The sequence below is a fragment of the Corylus avellana genome, chromosome ca5, assembly GCF_901000735.1.
Source record: "Corylus avellana chromosome ca5, CavTom2PMs-1.0".
Lineage (NCBI taxonomy): Eukaryota > Viridiplantae > Streptophyta > Magnoliopsida > Fagales > Betulaceae > Corylus > Corylus avellana.
Window position 1 is genome coordinate 8,378,425 of NC_081545.1, and position 23,269 is coordinate 8,401,693.

General features: G+C 33.4%; 3 protein-coding genes across 3 annotated transcripts in view; all 3 read left to right on the plus strand.

Moving 5' to 3' along the window:
• On the plus strand, positions 1–4,224 carry LOC132181095 (vesicle-associated protein 4-2-like). The gene is made up of 7 exons (XM_059594159.1): positions 1–530; positions 1,504–1,574; positions 1,945–2,026; positions 2,167–2,285; positions 3,474–3,551; positions 3,634–3,753; positions 3,859–4,224. The coding sequence occupies exons 1-7, from the start codon at positions 269–271 to the stop codon at positions 3,919–3,921; spliced, it is 795 nt and encodes a 264-aa protein (XP_059450142.1). The 5' UTR covers positions 1–268; the 3' UTR covers positions 3,922–4,224.
• Positions 4,225–20,530: 16,306 nt separating this feature from the next.
• On the plus strand, positions 20,531–22,542 carry LOC132180801 (putative pentatricopeptide repeat-containing protein At1g12700, mitochondrial). The gene has a single exon (XM_059593759.1). The coding sequence runs from the start codon at positions 20,549–20,551 to the stop codon at positions 22,346–22,348; it is 1,800 nt and encodes a 599-aa protein (XP_059449742.1). The 5' UTR covers positions 20,531–20,548; the 3' UTR covers positions 22,349–22,542.
• Positions 22,543–23,015: 473 nt separating this feature from the next.
• The window catches only part of LOC132181713 (vesicle-associated protein 4-2-like), a 4,065-nt gene continuing 3,811 nt past the window's right edge, over positions 23,016–23,269 (plus strand). The window contains exon 1 of the mRNA XM_059594950.1: positions 23,016–23,038. Coding sequence (XP_059450933.1) covers positions 23,016–23,038 — 23 coding nt within the window. The remainder of the gene's footprint in view (positions 23,039–23,269) is intronic.

The window sequence follows — 23,269 nt, forward strand, 5'->3', positions numbered from 1 at the left end:
GCAAGTATAACCATCTCTCTAGTAAAATTTAAGCACCGCCATTTCCGACAATCAAAACTCAAAAGAGCCCATCAAAAGAAACGTTGTTGAAAGGTCATTTTCCGCCACACGGTAAAGAGCGTTAACATCAAAAGCAAAGTTTATCTATCTATCTATCCCTCAGGCTCAAACAAAAACAAAATCTATCTTTTGCAAACAAAGAAGCTCCGGCGAGAGACCCAGACAACGACCCAGTGAGGGGTGACTCGGATTTTCCGTGAGGAAAGAAATGGCTGTTGATAGTGAGAAATCAGGTGCTGATGGGAAGGTTTGGAGTCTTTGCAAAATGCCATTTTGGCAGACGAGCATTGCTTCCGCTTCGTCTTCTTCTTCTGTTGCCTCTGCTTCGGTTTCGGGTCAGAGTCAGATTCACGAAGCTGTTGAAAGGTCGAGTCTACATTCTTCGAATGCGGTTTCGTCTATGGCCAAGTCTCTGCTTCCGACTAGGAGGAGGCTCCGGCTTGATCCTCCCAACAAGCTCTTCTTTCCCTGTAAGACCTTTTTTTGTTTCTGGGTTCTTCTTGTTTTCTTTGGTTGTGTACTTTTTTTTTTTTTGGGTTTGGAGTTTTGTATGATTTAGTGGTTTTGGAAGGTGCTTTGCTGTTAAATTTGCTGAATTATGATTTGGGTCTTCTTCTTCTTTATATTTCATTTCATGACTTGTCAATTTTTTAAGCTAGATTGAATTCATTTGCTAATTGCTAGTCTGGGTTTCCTTCAGTGAGTCTAAAATGGTGAGATTCGTTGTTTTGTGGACAGTGTAGAGGTTACAATGCATAATTTGTTTCTATATCTCAGTACGTTGCTTGAATTGTCTTCGAATTGATAATGGTTTCATTCCTGGCACAAAACTTTTTTTTAAAAAAAAAAAAAATTAAAAGAAAAAGTGAATATTTTGGTAATTGCTGATCTGGATCGTCTTGTTTTGTCTCTGGTAGAGAGAATCTTTGTTCTCTGATTAGTTTCCACTCCATGATTTATTGGTTTGATTACAGTAATTAGAATTGTTATAGACTAATATGATCGGCTTGGAGTGTTTGTCTTGGACTGGTGGAATCGTTTGAAATCTGGGTTTTCCTTATTCAGTCTCAATAAGTGAGATTCTTTCTTCTTTTCGTTTGTTGATCTTTTTCTTTTTTTTTTCTTTTTTTCCTTTGCGTTGCCAAATGGCTCAAATTGTTCTTTTTGGAGTAATTTGACTCAGCAAGTATGTCCTGTTGCAACTCCATCAGGACTTATGGCATTCATAATATTGATGAATGATGACCGAATGTTTTTTTTATTGACTTTTATGTTAATTGGGGCTGTCAAGTCCCCAACTTCATTTATAATGATTTTACTCCAGAAACTTGGTTAATGACTAGAAGCAATAATGTTGATCAAGTTTCTCCGCATCCTGCTATTTGCTAGATAGATTAGTTTCTTTATTGCTACCTGATTTATTCAATTCTGTTCCACATGAAGATGAACCTGGTAAGCAGGTTAGGAGCGCTGTTGGGATTAAAAACATCTGCAAGTCTCATGTAGCTTTCAAGGTATTACTGTACTTATGTCAGTTGTTTCCTAATTGTCTTGTTCTTTTTTCGTTGGTACTTGGCTGTATGTTTGGCCTTTATATGGAAAAATAAGGCCCAAGGGGTTGATTTCTCTAATATCTTCTACTAATTTGATGAGATTTGGATATAAAAATTTTCAAAAGATTTTTTCCTATAATTGTTGTGAAAGCTTTGCTGTTGTATAGCAAGGCTTTGACTCTGAGATAGAGAAAAGGAAAGAAAATGTCATTCCTGCACCCCCTTTTTCCTGTTTACTATTGTCCTTCTGTTATTGTTTAGACATATCTTGTTGGAATTTCTACTTACTACTACTAGGGCCATCTAACGGATGACATCTTGGTTGTTTTAGTTCCAAACAACTGCACCAAAGAGTTGTTATATGCGTCCTCCAGGCGGTATACTTTCTCCTGGTGAAAGTATAATTGCAACTGGTAATTCATCCTTCTTGATCTTCTCTTCCTTCCCTTCTTTCTCCCAGCATTTGGTACTTTCTCACTGCATTTGTTTATGTAAAAGATGCTATACTTGTTTAAATTAAGTTCCTCTTCTGAACTTTTTAATTGGCTGACAGTTTTCAAGTTTGTTGAGCCTCCAGAGAGCAATGAGAAACCAATCGATCACAGGAGCAAGGTTAAGTTCAAAATCATGAGCTTAAAGGTCAAAGGGGAAATGGACTATGTACCAGAACTGGTAAATCATGCAGGCTCTTCAGTTGAAATTTACTGTTGATTTTAATTTACTGTCAACTTGTCATCTCCGCTTGATATGTGAACTCATGCAGAATATCTTGATCATTTTTTTTCCTTGTGTTAACTTTATAATATTTATCAGTCTAATTGCTGTGTCAGTGGCACTAATTACCCTGGAAGTTGCAACTCACTTTATGCTTGTTGAGTTTATTGAGTCAAAATTTCCTGAAATTGACGTTTCATAGAAACCAAATAAGTGTGTGATGATAAAAAGAAATGTAAGGTTTTTGAAATTTTGATTAAAAAGGAGCAATGGCTTAAATAGGAATCTCTTTTGAGACTTAGGTGGATTTCATATGTTGGCAATGAGCTAATTTAGGAGCTTCATGGGCACGTCTTTGAAGTCTTTTTACCTTGTATTCAGTAATCTTGTGGATCTCTGATGATATTCTAAATGCATCACTAAAAATCTGCAGAACTTTCAAATTAATCTGAATAATTTGAAGTTGTAAAGCTTTTGTTTCTTTTGCAGCGTGTGGACTTATTTCTGTGGATTTATTTTCAAACTTTCTGATTTCATTCTCAAAATAATTTTGAATGTGGAATTCATTATTTAGTTCTTGGATTTACTTTATTTCACTTTTAGTCTCAAAATTTTGAATAATACCCGATGGCATAATTTTCAGATGGTTTACCAAAATTCTTAAGTTATTTTGAATCTGGTGGAGTTATATATGCTTGTGATTTTGAATGTAATTGACTCACTGAAGGCTTGCTGTTAATTTCAAATATTTTTGACAAATCGACTAGCAAACTACCAAATGTTTGCACTTAACTGCAGAACCAGCAGACCATGATAGAAATGGAAAAATTGTTTCAGTAACCTAGTTGTAATGTGTGTGCCCCATGTGAGTTTATATGGTAAGAAGCATTTGTGGGTTATCATCATTGGTCTTATGCAATCTTACATCCAACCAATCTGTGTAATATGTATATTTTTCTACAACTATTCAAGTATAAGCAAAACTTTTTATTTAATGGATTCAGTTAGTTGAACTGGACTTTTTGCCTTTTTATCCTGAAAAGCTTGGTTATATTGAGATCTATGTGCTCTGTTTATTTATTGATTACAAAATTGAGACCACCATGAGATGCTAAACAAAATGTGTTATACGACACTTCTACGCAGTTTGATGAGCAAAGGGATCAAGTAGCAGTTGAGCAAATTTTGCGGGTTGTTTTCCTTGATCCTGAACGTCCTACCCCAGTAAGTATGACTGAAATATCATCGACTCTTATTTCCATCTGCGTGCTTGCGTTTGAATAATTTCATTTTTCCTTTTGTGAAGGCACTGGAAAAACTTAAGCGACAGTTGGCTGAGGCAGAGGCTGCACTCGAGACACGCAAGAAGCCTCCAGAAGAGACCGGTCCACGAATTCTCGGGGAAGGACTTGTTATTGATGAATGGGTGAGGCAATAAGTAATAGATGAATTCTCTTTCAAACTGGTTGGTCTTCTGTGATCTCTTTGCATAATATCTGGCATTGTGCCCTCTGTGTTTCTGTTTTTGTAGAAAGAACGGAGGGAAAGATACTTGGCCCGGCAGCAGCAGGTTGAAGGGGTTGATTCAGTGTAAAGTGCTGTTGTTTCCTTCATGTTTTCTGCATTTATCATTCTAGAGCAGAAATTCTATATTGTGATCATGAATTACTCGCCAAGTGAACATCCTTAGAGGACATAGAGGCCAGCCGGAGGTGCTGTCAAAAAGTAACATGGAAGCATCTATGCTGTGATCATTGGTTGTGAGCAAAGTTGTATTTGATTTGAAATACTTGAGTTAGGGCTCATCCCTATTACTTGTAGATAGCAGGATTTTAATTAGGGTTGAAACTTTTAGCTTTTGAAGAATGAATATATTGCTCTTGATTTTATGCAAAAATAGCACTTTTTTTTTTTATTCAGCTACAGTATTGTCTGAGTTATTTTCCTCCTTTAGAGAGTGTTAACTTCATTTTTCATACATACCAATACTATGTCCATGATTTCGTATTAACGTATTAATTAAATAATTAAATTTATCAAAACAAACGTCCTCAATTCAGAATAAGAAATGGAGAGGATTCTTATTCCCTGAATTTGAATCCCGACTTTACAATTCAACCTCCATTTCAGTTTAATATTCCATATGCTAACACACACATTTTTCCTCTTTCCATTTCTCCATGTGCCTACTTCTTTCTTTGATTTTCTGGGGCCCAAATATGTGCTTTATCCATTGTCATGGATGATGGAACAAGAAAATAGTAAAAGCAAGAATTTAGATGGCATTATTTGTTCCATGAAAGTGACAACGGATATGTACCAAACTCTGTTGGCATCTACCACTTTTAGTCAGATTAGTGTATATAATAGTCCCCCCTTTCCCCCTTTGAACAGGAAAAAAAAGAAGAAGAATATTAGTATATATTATAGAAGGAAACATGATCAGAGGTGTTAAATTATTAGCTGGAAAAATGTATTGAAGAAGATTATAGCTTTTTGTTTTCTTTCTTTTTTTAATTTATTGGTTAGTTGGAATTAAGGGAATCTAGTTTATGATTTGGTTATAGTATTGAATCCTGATATTCTTTTGGTCCACTGACTATAAATTAATGTTCTAAGTGCCAATCAAATCTATCTACTTTCTATTATTAGATCCATTGAGAGCTACAGCCACCAGAAGTTGTAATGTTGTATGCTAGATACTGACAGAAGCCAGTAAGACATGATTTAATATTGTACATAGGAAATCACTTCGGCACCTTTTTATCATCTTAACGTTAAAGAGTAATGTTAGAAATTATATTTGTATCCTATAATTATTTCACAATATTAACATGATTCTTGGATCAATCTTTGTTAATATATATATATATTGGTTGGAATTGCAATGTTAGTATTGTAAGATAAAAACGTGGTTTCTAGCATTACTTTTACTTAAATACTTCAACTCCTATAGAATGGCTGCGAGCCACCCCTAGGGTTTAGGGGTGGCTTGTGGGCAAGGTGGCTTGCAGCCACCCCATAGGGGGTGGCCAGGGGTGACAACCCCACCCTTGGCCACCCCTTCAATTTTTTATTTTTTATTTTTTAAATTAAACTAATAAAAAATTATTATACTAACAGGTGTTACACAAATTTGGGAAAATTTAATTGTGGAGGTTTATTTGGTATTTCAATTAATCTAGGAAGTTAAAACTTAGGAATTTTACAGTTTTTGCAGGTTAACTCAGTAATTTATAATATATTTATCCTTTTCCTTTTATATCTATTTTTATTATTAATTTAAGAAAAACATTGATAGAGATGTAGAATTTAAAATGGATGTAAACTCGAATTTCAAATTTTAACAAACTAAAAACTAGGATCATAGAGTCAAAATGGTTAAAAAAAACACATGGAAATCATGACCTATTTTCCCTTATAGCAAGCTAGCATTGAAGAACATACTATCAAAATGTTGACATTATGTTGTAATTTTGTATATATAGCCTTTTTCCTTCTGTTTTTGTAGTACTATATTATTTAGCCTTCGATGGCATCTATAAAGTGGATCTTTGAGATTTTAATTTATTTATTTATGATTATGCTTCCCATAGTGATTGCAATTAGCCGTGGTCCTATTCAAGCTACTCTTGTGCCTCAAGTTCCATGGCAAAATCTTATATATATATATATAAAGGTAATGACTCAAGTCTAGAAGCAATATATCCTCAACTAGGCTTAATTTAATAATCATAAAATAAATATATGATAATGGGAAGAGTAAAGTTGAAGACCTTTCCTCCTAAACAACTTGAATGGTTTCGGGTAAAAGCCAATGGATTATGGATGGCTACCCATCACTTTCTTTGGGGAATATTATATGCCCACTTGAGATGAGCATATTTTCATTTCTTTCCTGGTGGAAGTGGAAATAGGATCTCAAATGAATTATTTATTTTCATTTCATTTCTTTCCGGTCTCTCGTAAAAAATTTGGAATTAAATCTAAACCATTAAATGTTTATTTACCGTACGTAAGACATATCCTTCATGGTGGAGATTAAATTTTATAAATATAATGGACAGAGTTTTCCTTCAAACTAGGTTCAAGGAACTTCTTTTAACTCAGTCTATAAAAATGACATGTATCCATTTTTTTAATACCATGTGGGATGCACATGAGTGTTTAATATTATTTATTCCAACTTTGTCCTTACTATTAAAAAACATGTGCATCTCACATGTTCAAATGACACAAGTCATTTTTGTAGACTGAGTTGGAGGAAGTTCCTCCAACCCAGTTTAGAGGAAAACTCTGTCCTAATAATATATATCTTGGCACCATACTTAAAATAACGTGATACTATACACATGGTTAATTGCAACAAAATAAATAGAGATGATACAAATCCCTAAAGAATGATCAATTTTGTAGAACTCTTGGAATAATTTACTCAACGAAAAATAAATCTTCCAATGTGTAACGTAGTATGTAACACTCAAGTCTCATATTGGCCCAGAAAGATGAGGAAATTGGACTTATATAATGAATTTTAGTTTAGCTCCAAATTAATTAGTCATTTTGAGTGCTATCTTTTTAAACTATCTATTCTATGTGGACTATTTTTCATCTTTTCAATATGGAACCAGGGTATTACAAACTCCTGATGTCCTTGTCAGGTCCATGTCATGTAGTGCTTTAGTACCACATGGTCTGGCTTTACTATGTGGCCCTAATACAATTTCTAACGACCTAGGAAAAAACGTTAATCACATATGTGCAATGACCCCAAAAAAACTAGTCAATTTGGAGCTTCCTTAAAATTATTTATAAAGCCTAGTTTCATCTTGACATTAGCATGACTATCTTTATAAATCGCATATTCTATGTAAGCTACTCATCATCTTTCCAATATGGGACCAAAATGTTACATAGACAGTCATTTATTTTTGGCTTTTCGTCAAAATATACATAATTTTTTTTCTGGCCATTGAAGAACTTGACTATTCTGGCAGGCAATATAATGAGGTGTCCACTTGAAGTCTTTTGGTGGTTGAAAAGTGCGTTGTTTATAATCAGTTTTGTGAGCCTCTTGTTTCAAAAGGATGCTCTAAATGATTTCTGAAGAGTATTTTATGCTTTTCTTTCCTCTCACTCTCTCCCTCTATTCATTTTTCTCATTCCATCTTTCTCTTTCTTTCTTTTTGTATTTCATTAAGGGCTTTTCTTTCCTCTCACTCTCTCTCTATTCATTTTTCTCATTCCATCTTTCTCTTTCTTTCTTTTTGTATTTCATTAAGGGAATTTCATTAAGGGAAAACCATCTGATAACATCTTTTTTACGGCTCCCAATCAATAACCGATATATAAGCAAAAACATAAAAAATACATAAAAATAAGTTGGACCAAAATATACTAGATTTTATGGTGATAAAATCCCTAAAGGGTTAACCTTTAGGCTGGGTTTGAGGCGTTCACCGCCGGCCAGACCCATAGGTCTTGCTGGCTATGGGTTTTTTTTTCTTTCATTTGGTATGATTGTTCTCACTTTTATTTTTTGCATTTTTCTTAAATTGATGATGTGTCACATAGTAATTGGAGACTGCAAAATGAGTGTTATCAGGATGAACCTGATAGTAGGGGTTCTCTTTCATTAAAGAGCAAGTATATGTTTGAAAAATGATCAAATTAAAAAAATAAATAAATAAATGATATAGAGAAAGAATAGATCGATAATCATATGTAGAATGTATTTGAAAAGTCATTAGCTAAAGAATAGTGTTATTTAGTAGATTACATATGGTTACCATATAACTTGATGATGTAGCAATAAAAATCAATCATTAGATTAACACCTATAAAAATAAAATAAAATTAATGACTGATTTTTAATATCAGGTCATTCCAGTTGTATGATAGTCTACTAAATAACATTACTCATAGCTAAAATAAAAATAAAAATAAAAACTTTTGATTAACTTTTTTAAATAGAAATGCAGAAAATTCATTATGAATACTTTAGGATATCTTGGCTATACCATGCCATATCACCCAAGGGGCAATTATTCTGCACCAAATATTCCATTTGATAATATCCCCAGTATATTTCCATATCAAGTGAAGTAATATTATAGAAGCCTTCGTACAAAATAATAATAATAATAAAGTTGATTAGTGCACCCATAGTCTTTTATGTAATATATGAGGGCAACCCATTTGCACTATAGTGGTAAAGTAGGAGAAAAGTTGGATATTGTTTTAGGATCCTCATTCATTGTATGACAACCATATCATGATGCCACTAAAAAAAAAAAAAAAAAAAGGCAGCCCATATTATGGCAAAATAAGGACACAAATTTTTTTTAAACTGGTTTGAAGGAAATTTTCTTCAACTGATTTTAATAAGTGTCATTTAGCATATTTGGGTTTCTTAAAAATCAATGTTTGGCTTCTTAAGTTATTAGAATGACAATAAATGACTGTTAAAAATATTAAAAAAAAAATATGTGAAATATAACACTTTACACTTATTAAAGTAGGTCGATGAAAATTTCAACTAATACATTACCAAAACAAAGAAAGAGAGAATGGAAACTCTCTCGGATTTTGCCAATGGTTTCTCAATATCCATCCATTTAAAAAGAAAAGAAAAAAAAAAAAAGTGTTTTATTGGGAATAAGAATGAAGCCCATGCCAATACAGAAATCAACCACACTCTACGGCCACCCATGATGGAGTTAGAAAAGAACGACAATGACTTACCAAAAAAAAAAAAAAAAAAAGGAGAGGACAATAAGAGAAGGCACCAACTTATATGAATCTATGATTCTTATACATAGTATAAGACCCATATATCCGGGTGATGCCAAAATAGAAATCACAATCCCAACATTCTATTTTTGGTCACTACGGCAACTCCAAATAACCCCATTCCCTAGGACCATTGCCTTCTTGGAGGATAACAAGAAGGTTGGGAAAACGGATGGCATAAACCCTTCTTTAGTTTTCGAATCATCTCAAATTTAAAGTTATTTCATTCAAAATGAATGGTTTGAATTGAATTACATAAACTTTTTTTAAAATAAAAAAATCAAAAGAACTAATAAGTCATCGGCCATTTTATGAGATGGTCGATCACTTACTATTTTAGGGTCTACTCTAGCTATTTCCATTGAATTGGCTGACTACTCCCTTTGAGTGAGAGGGTCATTGGCCGTTCTCGTCTCTGTAAAATATGTGGGAGTGATAGCACCACCTCACTGAGCTATTTAAGAGTGGTTGCACTACCTTTCAAATCATAGGGGGTGGTGCAATTGGCCTTTCAAGCCCTTGAGGGGTGGTTGTCCTAGCCCATGAATTCTTTGGGGTGATCGGCCAACCACCCATTATGTAATGACTTAGAGAAAAACGTTAATCATATCTGTGATATTATTTTAAAATAACTAATTAATTTAGAGCTGCCTTATATTCCTTATAAAGCCTAACTTTACTTAGTAATTAGACAATATGAAATTTAGCACTCATGACTATCTTTATAAACTAACTCTATAAGTGTTAATCTCTACCTTTTCAATATGGAACTGAAGTATTACACAATAATTCTTTGATTTTTTTTTTTTTTATTCATTTTTAGCCACCCATTATTTCTTTTCTTTTCTTTTCATTTTTATAAAGACTTACGTGGAATTTTTGAATTGAATGAGACATCAATCCAACTAATAATGGCTCGCGGTCCTAGCATTAAAAACTGCAACTATATTTCAAAAGGACTAGAGACCACCGGACCATTTGTATTAACAACGACGTCACTATAAACTTTGATATTTAAAAATTATAACTGCAGAATGGGGTCGCTTCTATTTATTAATTGATTTTTCCTCCTTTGAAAATAATGAAAAAATAGTAGAGTCTATCATTCTTGTTAAAAATAATAAAATATTGTTCACCTACCAAATTGTATTACATTTGTGCTATTATAATACAAATTGTAATATAAATAGAAGTCAAGTCATTTAAGGGTTTCAATACTTTATATTTTGGGTGAAATTCACTTATTCCCCTCAAACTACCACCTCAATAACAATTTACCCCTCAAACTATCAATTACGACAATTTACCCCACAAATTACCAAAACAATGACAATGTATCTCCTAATACTAGCAAAGTGACGAAATTATCCCGATATAATTTTAAGACAAAAATACCCTTAAAATTTTGAAAAAATAAATAAATTTTAGTATTTTTGTTTTGAGGAGTGCTACACATCTCAATTTTTTCTCCCAAAAGTTAGTTCCCGAATGATGTGTCACCATCTTATAAGATTTATTATTTTGAAAAATGTGTCACAAACTCATGGAATGGTAACACATTATTTGGAAACAACTTTTGGGAATTAAGTCTTGGAATGTCTAGCATTTTTCTTTGTTTTTATTATAGTAAGGGTAATTTCATCATTTTGTTAAAAGTGGGGTACACCGTCGTTGTTTTGGTAGTAAATTGTCATTAAGGTGATAGTTTGAAGGGGTTAAGTGGACTTTACCCTTTTTTTTTTTTCTCTTAGGGTTTCATTCTTATTACATGAGGTACTTATAGTTTTAATAAATACAAAAATAGTCCTTCTATTAAAATTTTATTCAAAACTTAATAGAACACTATGTTACTAATCAAAAGTTACTATATGTCATATAATTAATTTTTTGATTTAGAAACAAATAAGTGAGAGAGAGAGAGAGAGAGAGAGAGAGAGAGAGATCTGAAGGTCACATCACACTTAAAAAGCAATAAACGCACGACTATGAAAACCAATCGAAACTCTGCAGCACACTAGATCTCAAGGATGACACCTAGGCTAGCGGGTTACTTTGATATAAATGGAAAATTCAGTCCCCACATAATTACTAATTAGACTATAATTTCTACGCCTTCTTCACAATAGTCAATAGTTATAAGCTCAAGACATTACTTCGGCTCCATGTCGGCCGTTTCCCTCGAAACAATTACTTCGGCACCATGTTTTTGGCACAGAGCCAACCAACTGTGCTCAATTTTTTTTGGCGAGTAGGGTATTCCGCTTTTGTCCTTATTATCGGACACGTGTAATCTTCAATTCTACACTCATCCGACAATTATTAAATCAGGCCAAATTTTACGATAATATTATATTGGGTAACTTCACTGAAACTATTAATTTAGTTTAAAATTTTTTAAATTTTATTTTCAATTGTAATTAATTTAGACCACTTCATCAGATTTTAAAAATTAAATAACGTTTATATCCTTGACTTTTTTTTATAAAATTTTAACTTTACCCTTAATTTCAAAATATTTTTTTAATTTAAAAACAAAAATTAAGAATATTTTGTTCTTTTTTAGTATTTTTAACAGCTAAATTTGACGGAGAGATTTAAATTAAAAGCAATTAAAAGTTTAAAAGACTAAATTAAAAAATTAAAAAATTTTAAAAAAATTTATCAAATCGAATAAAATTTTAAAAATCTTCAATAAAATTACCCATATTATATAAATAAGCTCTACATAAATGTTACTAAAATTAAAACTAAAAATTACAAAAATAAAATAAAAAAAGTCTAGCATATCACCCCCACGTGATGGCCATCACCTTCACGCGCGAGTCCTCACTTCTATCCATCCAACTCCAAGAACCTATCGCAGCAAAAGGACGAATTTATCCCTAGGACAAAAACGAAAGGAAAAGGACAATAATGAAATGAAATTTTCTATGACAGTGGGACCCACGGTGATGAAGAGAGGAGCAGAGTTGGTGGGATTGGAGATGAGTCATGGATCTACTTTAACGATAAGCACGCCACCTATGACCTCTTCCATCCTTCCCCACACTTTCCTCTCATTAAATATAGGAGAAGATATCGTATTCTTGCTCATATCTTGATATCTCGTCATTTTCACTTCTCTTATTGCTAGTGCTAAACTTCAATTATTGATCTCTTAATATTTTAATAATATCTAAGCAAACTAAAATATGGATAAAATAATAAATATTAATCAAGTAAATATTAAAGTAATAAAATTAATAATAGTGTTATGATAATATCTTAATTAATTTAAAAAGCTTTATATAATTAAATATCATTAAAATAATAAATATTCATATATAATCCAATCGAAAAGACACACCATACCATTTATTATTTACATCACATCACATATCAATTTCTCGATAAATTCCCCAATATTATCTGCTTTGGACAGCTTTCAGAAAAATCCAAAGCGACATGGACTCCGTGGCCCACCAATCGCATCAATCAGAATACCAATTTTCAGAAAACAGCCCGGTTTCACAAAACCACCCATTTCCCAATCCGGTCTCTCTCTCTCCTCGCCCCCTATAAATACACTCTTCTCCATTACGTTTATACTCTCATAGCAAAACCGCTATTAATCAAACTCTGAGATTCCGTACAAAAGTTCACCGATTTATCTGAAATTTAGGCAAGGCAAGGCAAGGATCCAAAAGGATGAGCTATCTGAACAGGATATGGATGGCGGCGAGCGTGGCTGTGGTGCAAGGCCACACAGACCAGGGGCGTAAAGTGACACCCGGCCTAAAGTCCCTTCAACTCGGCAAAAGAAAGTTCTTCTCCGGCTCCGACTCCACGGATCTCCGGCCGATATCCGGGATGATCGGATTGGAGTTCGCCGGATTCTTTGGGAATTCTGACACCGACGAGAGGCCGAGGCAGGCTGAAGAGTCTCTCCGGCGAGTCATGTACTTGAACTGTTGGGGCCAGGGCTGAGAGCCGTGGCCTTTAGGTTGTCAGGAGATGAGTTTTTTGTCTGGTGGAAATGATCCGAGATTTGAGGAGGAACTCGGTTGTAGTGGTAGACTACGGGGAGACCGAGTGGGATCGGGCGAGTTGAAAGTACATATATAGGAGATGTTTGGATGTAATCACTTTTCACCTGGATTGTACAGAAAAGAGTAAATAGTAAATGGTTTAGTTGCACAATTGAGTTCTCTTTGCAATATTCCATATTCTAACAAGGTTTCCAGACAGTTTCTTTGATATAGCAGCAGCAGGCCTTGATCATTTTGATTCACCAAACACACCCTTAATCATTTTGGATTCCATATTTATTAATCCTAAAAAAAAGTAAATAAATTTGTAAGAATTTGCAAGTGCAAATTTAGAAATTCATGAGAAGAACAAATTATATCATGTTGAAAAATAATATATGCTTGGATAAGATAGTGGAATTGAAATATAAGATTCTCTAATTTTTAATTGTGATTTTTTATTTTAAATTTAATGATTTATAAAATTCTTTTTTATAATTGAGTGTTTTTATTTGACTAATTTAAATGATTTTATAAATTATTAAATTTAAAATAAATAGTTATAATTAATAATTAAAGAATTTTTAATTTCTCTTTCAGTTGGATCAGATAATGTGTTGACGATTTTTTTTTCACACAAAAATAAAAAATAAAAAATAAAAAAACTTTCCAAGAAGATGGGCGAGCACGATGCGGCTCTTTTAACTCTTTAGGGATTCCTTTTTCTCCTTTTCACTGTTTTTTTCTCCTTTTTTGATCTTTTTTCTATGCCATGGCTTTCAAAAGAACAGGAAATGTAATGATAATTATTGGTCTGAAATGTTGCTCCAAAATTACATACCAATCCTCGTACTATATATATATATATATATATATATATATATTAATATACTTCCATGGCCTTTCGGGCCCTTTCTATTGGTTTTTCAGAATTCAGGGTCCCGACCCACTCTCTATGCGGGCCGGACTCCCTATTCTAATTCGCCAAATCCATCGCTTCTGCCCCCTTGTCATAAATGTGGGCTGTCCTCTCAGAGTGATTTATACCGTGTGGGCCCTGTGAACACGGGCCCTAAGGTGGGCCGTGATGAGTTTAATCTAGACTCAACAACCGAGGCGAATAATGATTAACCCCTCTTGCATTTACTCTAGTTGGACACAAGAAAAGAGGGCCAGGCTGCAAGGGGTGATCAATCCCCATAGAGATTATTGCAAATACAACGGTGAAAACTGAAAAGGAAAGGGTTTTGTCTTTAAACGCTAAAATAGGAAAATGCAAATAGAAGCCTGGATCAGTTTATCACGTGTGTGCCCCACCGGTACTAATTATACAGAAATAATTTTCCTCTGAGCTTGGTTGGGTGAATTTTGTCTAATTCAGTTTATAAAAATGATATGTGTCATTTAAATATGTGAAATGTACATATTTTTTTAATAGTAAAGATAAAATTGAAATAAATAATATTAAAAGTTCATGTGTATTTCTCATGTTATTAAAAAAATGACATATCATTTTTATAGACCGAGTTGAAAGAACTTCCTCTAATCCAATTTGAAAAAAAAAAACTATATTTGTCATTTTGATAGATTAAATTGAAGGAAGTTGCTTCAACTCAGTTTAGAGAAAAACTATTTCCCTTAAACTAAAAAAAAAAAAAAAAAAAAAAAAAAAGACACAATTAGACTATCAAAAAAAAAGAAAAAAAGATGAGGTGTAAAGATATTAATGGCGTGGGTATAATTTTTTTGTTCTTAATGATTACTTATATGGCTTTTGTTAGGTAGTTGGTGATTCCTTTTCTATTAAATATGTTTTAGTAAACCTTCTTCCTTCCTGTTATTTTCCATTCAAAGAGAAAAATGACTATAATAATAATAATAATAATAATAATAGAGAGCTATGAGAGAGGCTGAGCATGAGGGCTCAAATGGGCTAGCTAATCCAATAAGATTTCTTTGTTCGGATAAGAAAACTCCTCTCACATAATTTTGTCTAAAGAAAAAGATGTATGAATAAGAGAAGATATCTTCAATTATAAGGATTCAGTCCTTCAAACTACCAATTGTGTCAATTTCTCTCATAAACTATCAACAAATATCAATGTTATCTCTAAAGACTAAAAATAATCTTCATAAAATAAAATAAATCAAGGTGGTGCCCGAGCCACCTCCTTAGCCCAATGGTAGTAGTTCGGCCACCCCTATATATATATATTGGGGGGTGTGGGGGGATTTATAAGGATTTTTTTTTATCTTGTTAAAAAAATTTGAGTTATTTTTATCTTTTTGCTAGGAGGTTATGTTTCTTTCTTAAACTAACGTAGAAAACCTATTCAGAAAATATTATATGAATACTTTAAAAGGGATCTTTTTTCAAAAACAACTATTGACAAATAGTTTTCAACATGTTTGGTACCTCCGGCAAGGAAGAAAAAAGGAGCACAACTCAAATAACTACAAAGTCATTGTGCACCTTTAATATGGCATCCAACAAGAGAAATCAAAGAAAGTTAAAATCAAGTTACTTTTATTTATGTCTCTTTCAAAGTTCTCTTTATTTATGTCTCTTTCAATCCATCAATCCTTCAAATTAAGAATCTGAATTCATACTAATTAAATTATTAGCAATTCAGACGGTAATTTTTTTTCTTTTTATTTCTTTTAATATGTTCGCACAAGAGGGAAAAGAGAATTCGAATTAGTAACCTTTATTTCATTAGGTATAATCCCAGTCGATTGAGTTATCTCTTGGAGACTTAGACGATAAATTTAAGTTTTTATAGAACTCACATATCCAAACAGGTAAGTGGGTGGTCTAAAATTTGTTTAAATAGGTAAGCATTGTATTAATTTCTTAATATATATTGTATGAATTACTAGTTTAAAGACAAAATTGCTAAAAATCTCTATCCCAGCTGAAAAAATGTTGATAAAGTAAAATTTGATTCTCCTTTCAAACGTGCCACATGCAATAATAGTATCCCATAATGACCAATAGACCTCTCCCAAAAAGGTTCCATGATCTTATTTTCATATGAACAGAATCCCATCTCTTTTAATCATGACCCCCACAAGCCCAGACATGAAAGTAGATTAAAAATCACCCCAGTTGGCAATACTTTATTTACACACTAACAACAGGACATAACCAACATGATTACCATAATTGCAGCCATTATGACCATCATGATTAACATCAATGATTCACTCTTTAAAACACACTATATATATATGGAGAAATAACTAGACATGGGCAGCTAAACCCACAACACTCTTATAGCCAGCAATGTTGATCAGAAGGGGCTCTCTAACCATTTCCATGTTACCAAAATCAGTGGCGCTGGCGGAGTGGTGCCGGCCTCGTCGGCGACATAGGCGGCGGAAGTGCAGCACCGTACGGTTAGGAGCCAAGCGGCGAGGGTTCTACCGTGTGTCGAGGCCGGCAGTGCAATGGGGGGTCCTGATGGCTCCTCTTAGGATGCTGAAGAAGATCATCACGGAAATGGCACCAAATGGACTGTTTATAGAGGCTTATTATCGGTCTTTACTACCCTTTTTACGTCCTCAACTATTTCCTCTATGTTGATTAGTAACAAAATTTCCTTTGGGTGGGAATTTGTTCTTTTCCTTTTTTTATTTTATTTCCTTTCTCTTTTCTTTTAAAGTTGTGTAATAATTGGTTGAGCAATCTCTCCTTAATGAACAGGCAACTTGCATATTTCTCTCCTGCCTCTCGGTCCACATAAGTTGAAAAAGTTTTGGATCTTTTTAAGTGTGATTTCCATTCAATTGTTAAGAGTAATGCTATATACTATACTCTTATTGAATTAATGTGAAAATCTTCATCAATTTTTAGATAAATTTTAATTAAAAAAATCAATAATTAATAAACATTGCCATGTCAGTCCAATGAGATGGAAATCATGAGATGATTGTGTAGTATTATATAGCAGTTCTTGTTAAAAAGCCTAAAAAAGAAAAAAAGAAAAAAAGAAAAAAAAGAAGGTATATAGCAGTTCTTTATTATTAATTATCCTAAAAGTTTAACGTGGAATATTTAAATTATGTATAAGCTAGGTTCAAATCTCCTTGAATGAATTTCCAGATGAAAAATGTTTGAAATGCTATAATTTTATTATAATTCTTTTGCAAACTAACGTGACAGCCCTATGAGTGCTATGTAACACAACACAAGTGAAAAAATTAAATAATAGACATTGACACGTAAATTTAATTATTTAGTAGTTGATGTATAGTAAGTGTACTTACATATGCAACAAGTTAATTGTATAGTACTCCTAATAGAATTCTATATGGGGTCACATTTTATCATTACTCGTGTAACTAAAATACTTATATAGATCATACTTTTTATCTTATTTTTATACTATTTTGTTAATGTGGCAGTGCCAACTAGCCATTGAATCAACCATTGTTGCAAAAATTAAAAAATAAAAATTAATTGACTGGTGTATTGCATTATTTTTTAGAAAAAGATGTAAATTAGTTATTGTAGTTATACCGATTTGTAATAAGATTTATGTGGTATAAAAATGTTTTGAGTGCTCCTTTTGGTGTATAATAATAATAACTTGGTCCCTGCACCTATCTTTCGTCTAATTTATAGATGAAAACCATTAAATGTCATGTTAACACCAATCAAATTATGAGACATGTCACACATAATAAAAATAGGAGAAACTTCACTTAACTCTCCTGAATTGTCACAATTTTTACAATGCCCCCCTAAAGTTTAGTTTCTCTCAATTTTGTGTATTTATCTTTCAATTATTTTCAACATCCCTCATTCGTTAGAATTTTTTGTTAAATCCTAACAAGGGTGTGAAATTTCCAAAATGCCATCATTTTTTCTTTTTCTTTATCTTTTTTTTTATAAAAAAAAAAAATTAGTAGATCTAACCCACCCATTTTGTGAGCCATTCCTGGTAACCTGCCGTGTATCCCATGAGTCACAAGTGACCCAACAAAGGGTCACTTTGTGGCTCATAATGGGTCACCAAGGTAACCCGTCATGGGCCACCCCACTTTTTTGCCTTTTTAAAAAATAGAAAAATAAAAAATATTTGTAATTAAGGGTAAATTTAAAATTTTATAAAAGTTTCAATGGTATAAAATGTCATTTTACCCCTTTTGTGTAACGCTCCCAAAACTAACATTGACCATTTTAGTAGGGTTACTGGCAATCCCACAAGTTCAGTTAACTGGTAACTAACTAAAAGTATCGTCCATCAAGCATACTTAGAGTAATTGTAATGGAATATGAAAATGACAGATAAGAGTTATCTAGATTAAGTCATCAGGCATGCATATACTATCATCAATTTCAGACCGAGAACTACAAATTGAAATACAATTTTTCTAATCAAACATAGTATAAATACAATGGTCTTCAGGCTTCCTTTCTTTAAAAGTCCACTTAAAACAGATAACTTGACAAGCCACAAATACTACATAAGTCTAAAACTTAGTAAGTAAGTCTCATATTCGGGTATTATACGAGTTATTATTATAGGTATAAGTAAACATGTATTTCTTTGTAACAAGCAAATGAGGTGTTGCTTCTATTATTACACCACAAAATATAGTTTTGATTTTTGATATGCATAGGTGTAATTCCAAAGACAATTGCTCATAATTTTTAATGCAAAAAATTAACACGTTAATAAGTCATAACTATCATTATACCACAAAATATGTTTACAAATATCACAAACATGCTATTAGTCAAATGATTGGCTCAACCACTTATGTTTTATTTTTATTTACTATATATATTTTACATATTTATAATTTTTTTTTAGGAAAAATTCACTTTATCCTCTTGAAGTTTCAGAGATTTTTCAATTCGAACCCCAATGTTTAAAAATTGGCAATGTACCCCTCTAATATTTCAAAAATTTTCAATTCAGACCGTTCATTACTAATTTTTGTCTAATTTGACAAAAATCATGTCACGTGTGTCTCACGTGGGATTTTGATGCCCTTTATTCTAATTTTGCTCTTATTAAAACCTATGAAATTATGTAATTACCCTCATTAAAACCTATGAAATTAAGGGTAATTACGTAATTTCATAGGTTTTAATGAGAGCAAAATTGGAATAGAGAGTATCAAAATCCCACGTGAGATGCACGTGGGATGATTTTAGTGAAATTAGATGGAAATTAGTAATGGAGGGTCTGAATTGAAAATTTTTGAAACATTAGGGGGGTACATTGCCAATTTTTAAACATTGAGGTTCGAATTGAAAAACTCCTAAAACTTCAGGGGGTAAAGTGAATTTAACCCTTTATTTTATTATGAGTGATATCTATATATTAAAATCGAGTATAAGAACTTATTTGTTATTTTTTCTTATAAGATATAAGAAGTAGGGGTGGGCAAATTAACAGTTACCGTTTAACCGGCTGTCTATCGGTTTCGACCAAACCGATATTAACCGTAACCGTTTAATCGATATTCTTATCGGTTAAAAATTTTGTACCGAAATTCTTATCGGTTCGGTTCGATCCGGTCAACCATTTGTTATCAGTTAACCGTTTTAACCAATAATAACCGATATGGAAGAAGACTAGTAACAAAACCAGTCTAGTTCAGTTGGTAGTGAACTAGAGCATAAGGTCTTTTTTTTTTTTTTTTTTTTTTCTCCTCCTCCCATGCAGCAGACTCTTTCTTCCTCATTGTCTTTCTTTATTTTCCTTCTCTTCCCAATTCCCACGCCACATATTTCTTTTTTCTTTATTTTTTGTTTCTTCTCCTCCCACGCAGCAAACTCTTTCTTCCTCATTGTTTTTCTTTCTTTTCCTTCTCACCATTGCAGGAGAATGGGTTTCTTCCCATTTTTTTTCCTCTTTCTAGTTCTCGCAACATCCGCCCCCATTTGCTCTCACAGACCTCTTTTTTAGCATCAAAGATTTAATTCAGGTAAGAGTTTTTGCCTTTTGGTGCTTGGGGGTTAGACAAGTAGAGAATATTGAAGAATGTGAGATCTATAACCGGTTAACCGGTTTAACCGAACCGTTTAACTGTGTACCGTTATAACCGATAATTTCGGTTAAAATTATTATCGGTTAAAAAACCGTTTAACCGAAAATTATCGGTTAATAACCAATAAAAGCCAAAACCGAATCGTTTTGACCGATACTCACCCCTAATAAGAAGTTTATTGCAAATGGTACACAACCACGATTACGAGAACTGCAATCACGTAGCACGCTGAAGAGAAGAAAAAAACCCACGCTCGTATTGGGCGGGTTTGTGAATATTACGGGCTTGGGCTTGATCCATCCGTCTTTAGGCATTGACACATATTACCGATCTGCTCCGATTTGAAACCATCTTCAGCTCAACCTAACACTTGGCCGATTTCTAGTTCAGCGACTGCTAAAGAGAAAGAGGTTGATGCCCAGAAGAGCTCCTGCTTTTCTTCTTCAGAAAATGCGTAGCGCTGCTGAATCCAGGAGCTCTCTTGTTTTTCTGTGGAACCATTATTATCAGGTGAGGCTTTCAATCCGTGCTCAAAATCATCTCTATTGTAGTTTTAGCTCTAGAGAGGATGTGGAAACCCGCACTGGGTTCTTGAACTCTGTGAGAGATCAATGCCGATCTGGAAGCATAAGGAATCTTGATGATGCCTTAGGCTTCTTTGATCGGATGATTCACTTGCACCCTTTGCCTTGCGTTATGGATTTCAATCAATTGCTGAGCGCGATTGCAAGAATGAAGCATTTCTTGACTGTGATGACTCTGATTAAAAAAATGGAACTGTTAGGAATTCTTCCCGATGTTTACACTCTTGGTATTTTGATTAATTGCTTCTGCCATATGAACCGGGTGGATTTTGGGTTCTCTGTCTTGGCAAGAATTTTGAAACTTGGTTATCAACCTCTAACTACTCTTGTCAAGGGGCTATTTCTTCAGGGTAAAATCAATCAAGCTGTGAGTTTAGTTGGTGAAATGAGCAAGAAAGGGTATGAACCTAATATGTTTACCTATGGAACAATAATCAATGGTTTGTGTAAAATAGGGGAGACCAGTGTGGCTATTGAGTTTCTTAAGAAGATGGAAGAAGCGAATTTGGAATTTGATGTTGTGTGGTATAACACGATCATTTACAGTTTATTGAAGGACAGATTGCTAACCGAAGCTTTGAACCTTTTCTCTCAAATGACAAGTAAAGGCATTCAGCCAGATCTCTTCACATACAATTCCTTAATCCAGGGCGTATGCAACCTCCGCCATTGGAAGGAGGTAACTACACTATTGAAAGAGATGGTGCATAGGAAGATAATGCCAGATGTGACAACCTTCAACATATTGATCTTTGCGCTTTGCAAAGAAGGTATGCTGACAGAGGCAAACGAAGCTTTTGATGTGATGATTCAGAGAGGCCTGGAGCCTAACACAATTACATATACTTCATTGATTGATGGTTATTGTTTGCAAACGAGAATGGACGATGCAGTCAAAACATTTAATATGATGGTTGAGAAAGGTTGTTCACCTTGTGTTATTAGCTATAGCATATTGATCAATGGGTATTGTAAAAATAGAAGAATTGACGAGGCAATGAGTCTCTTTCATGAAATGTCTAACAAGGGAGTGAATCCCAATGTTGTCACTTACACCACTCTTATAGGTGGGTTGTGTCGAGTGAAGAGACCTAAGGCTGCCCAAGAGCTACTGCATAAGATGCAAACTAGTGGTGAACATCCAAATCTTGTAACTTATACTGTTCTGTTAAGTGGTCTGCTTAAGAATGATTTTTTTTCTGAAGCAATGGAATTGTATCAAGAGATGGAGGACAAAAAGTTGCGCCTTCCTATTAGGATATACAACATCTTGATCGGCAGTATGTATACTACTGGAAAACTTATGACCGCAAGAGAACTGTTTTATAGTCTTGCTAGCAAAGGTTTGAAACCTGATGCTTTGACTTACAATACAATGATCAAAGGACTTTGCATAGGGGGGCTAATAAATGAAGCGAGTGATCTGCTCAAGGAAATGATCAAGAGAGGTTGCTCAACCAACAATATCACATATAACACCATACTCCAAGGGTTACTGCGACTTAACGAGATGTCAAAGGCAAAGGAACTTTTTCAAGTAATGGTTAACAATGGCTTCTCAGCCGATGCCACCACCTCAGCCATGTTAGTTAACCTTTCTTCTACAAATCCGGCAGATAAAAACACTTGAAGAGTTGGTTCAAAAGCTTCTATGAAGGCTTTTCAGATTTTAACATAAAGAACATATTTTAACCCTTTGCTAGTCAATCCATAAGGCGTATGTATACTTGCTGGAATTCATTATTTTACTTCTTGGAATGTTATAGTTCTTGCCATATCGTTGGACCCTTTTTTTGGTTGCTTGAATTACCTTATGTGCTTTGATTTTGTTTTCATCTTTTCATGACACTATTTTGTAAACCTGACCAATTAAAAGTTATTGCATGAAATTGGTTTACGATCGGATATTTCTTTCCATATCATTGAAGCCTTTTATATTTTTGTTTTGCTTCAATTAACTTCTGTACTTTGTTTTTGTGTTCATCTTTTCATAACACTTTTTTTAAAACTTGACCCATTAAAAGTTATTGCAAACCATTGGTTTTGTTGATTTTAGAGTTTGGGATTGTTAATGGTTGTTTGGCTTTCACTGTCAAATTTATTCTTTTAGGTGTTCCCTTCAATTAAATTAAATTTATGAGATACATGCTAAACGTTAATATAACATTCTCGGATCTGCAGGTTTGTGTCTGAAATAGCTTTAGTATCTCTTCGTTGTTGGTGTTGTGTCTGTGAAAAGTATATTAGATTGAGAGACAATATTGTCAATATTAATGTAGCTTTGGTAATGCTTACAAATGACACATGATGTCCAGACCCTGTATATGTAGCTACAATATTGGTGGATGGTTGTTACTTATTGCAATCCCTTAAATTCATAACTTCTCATCGCGAACTCTTTACAAGTTTGGAATGCAATCCTCGAAGAATCATTTCATAATACAAATTAAATTTTACAGATCTAATGGTGTCTATGGCACCTAATTAACAATAACTAAGCCATAACAACCGGTACTTCATGTAAAATAAATTTACTTCTATGGCACCTTTT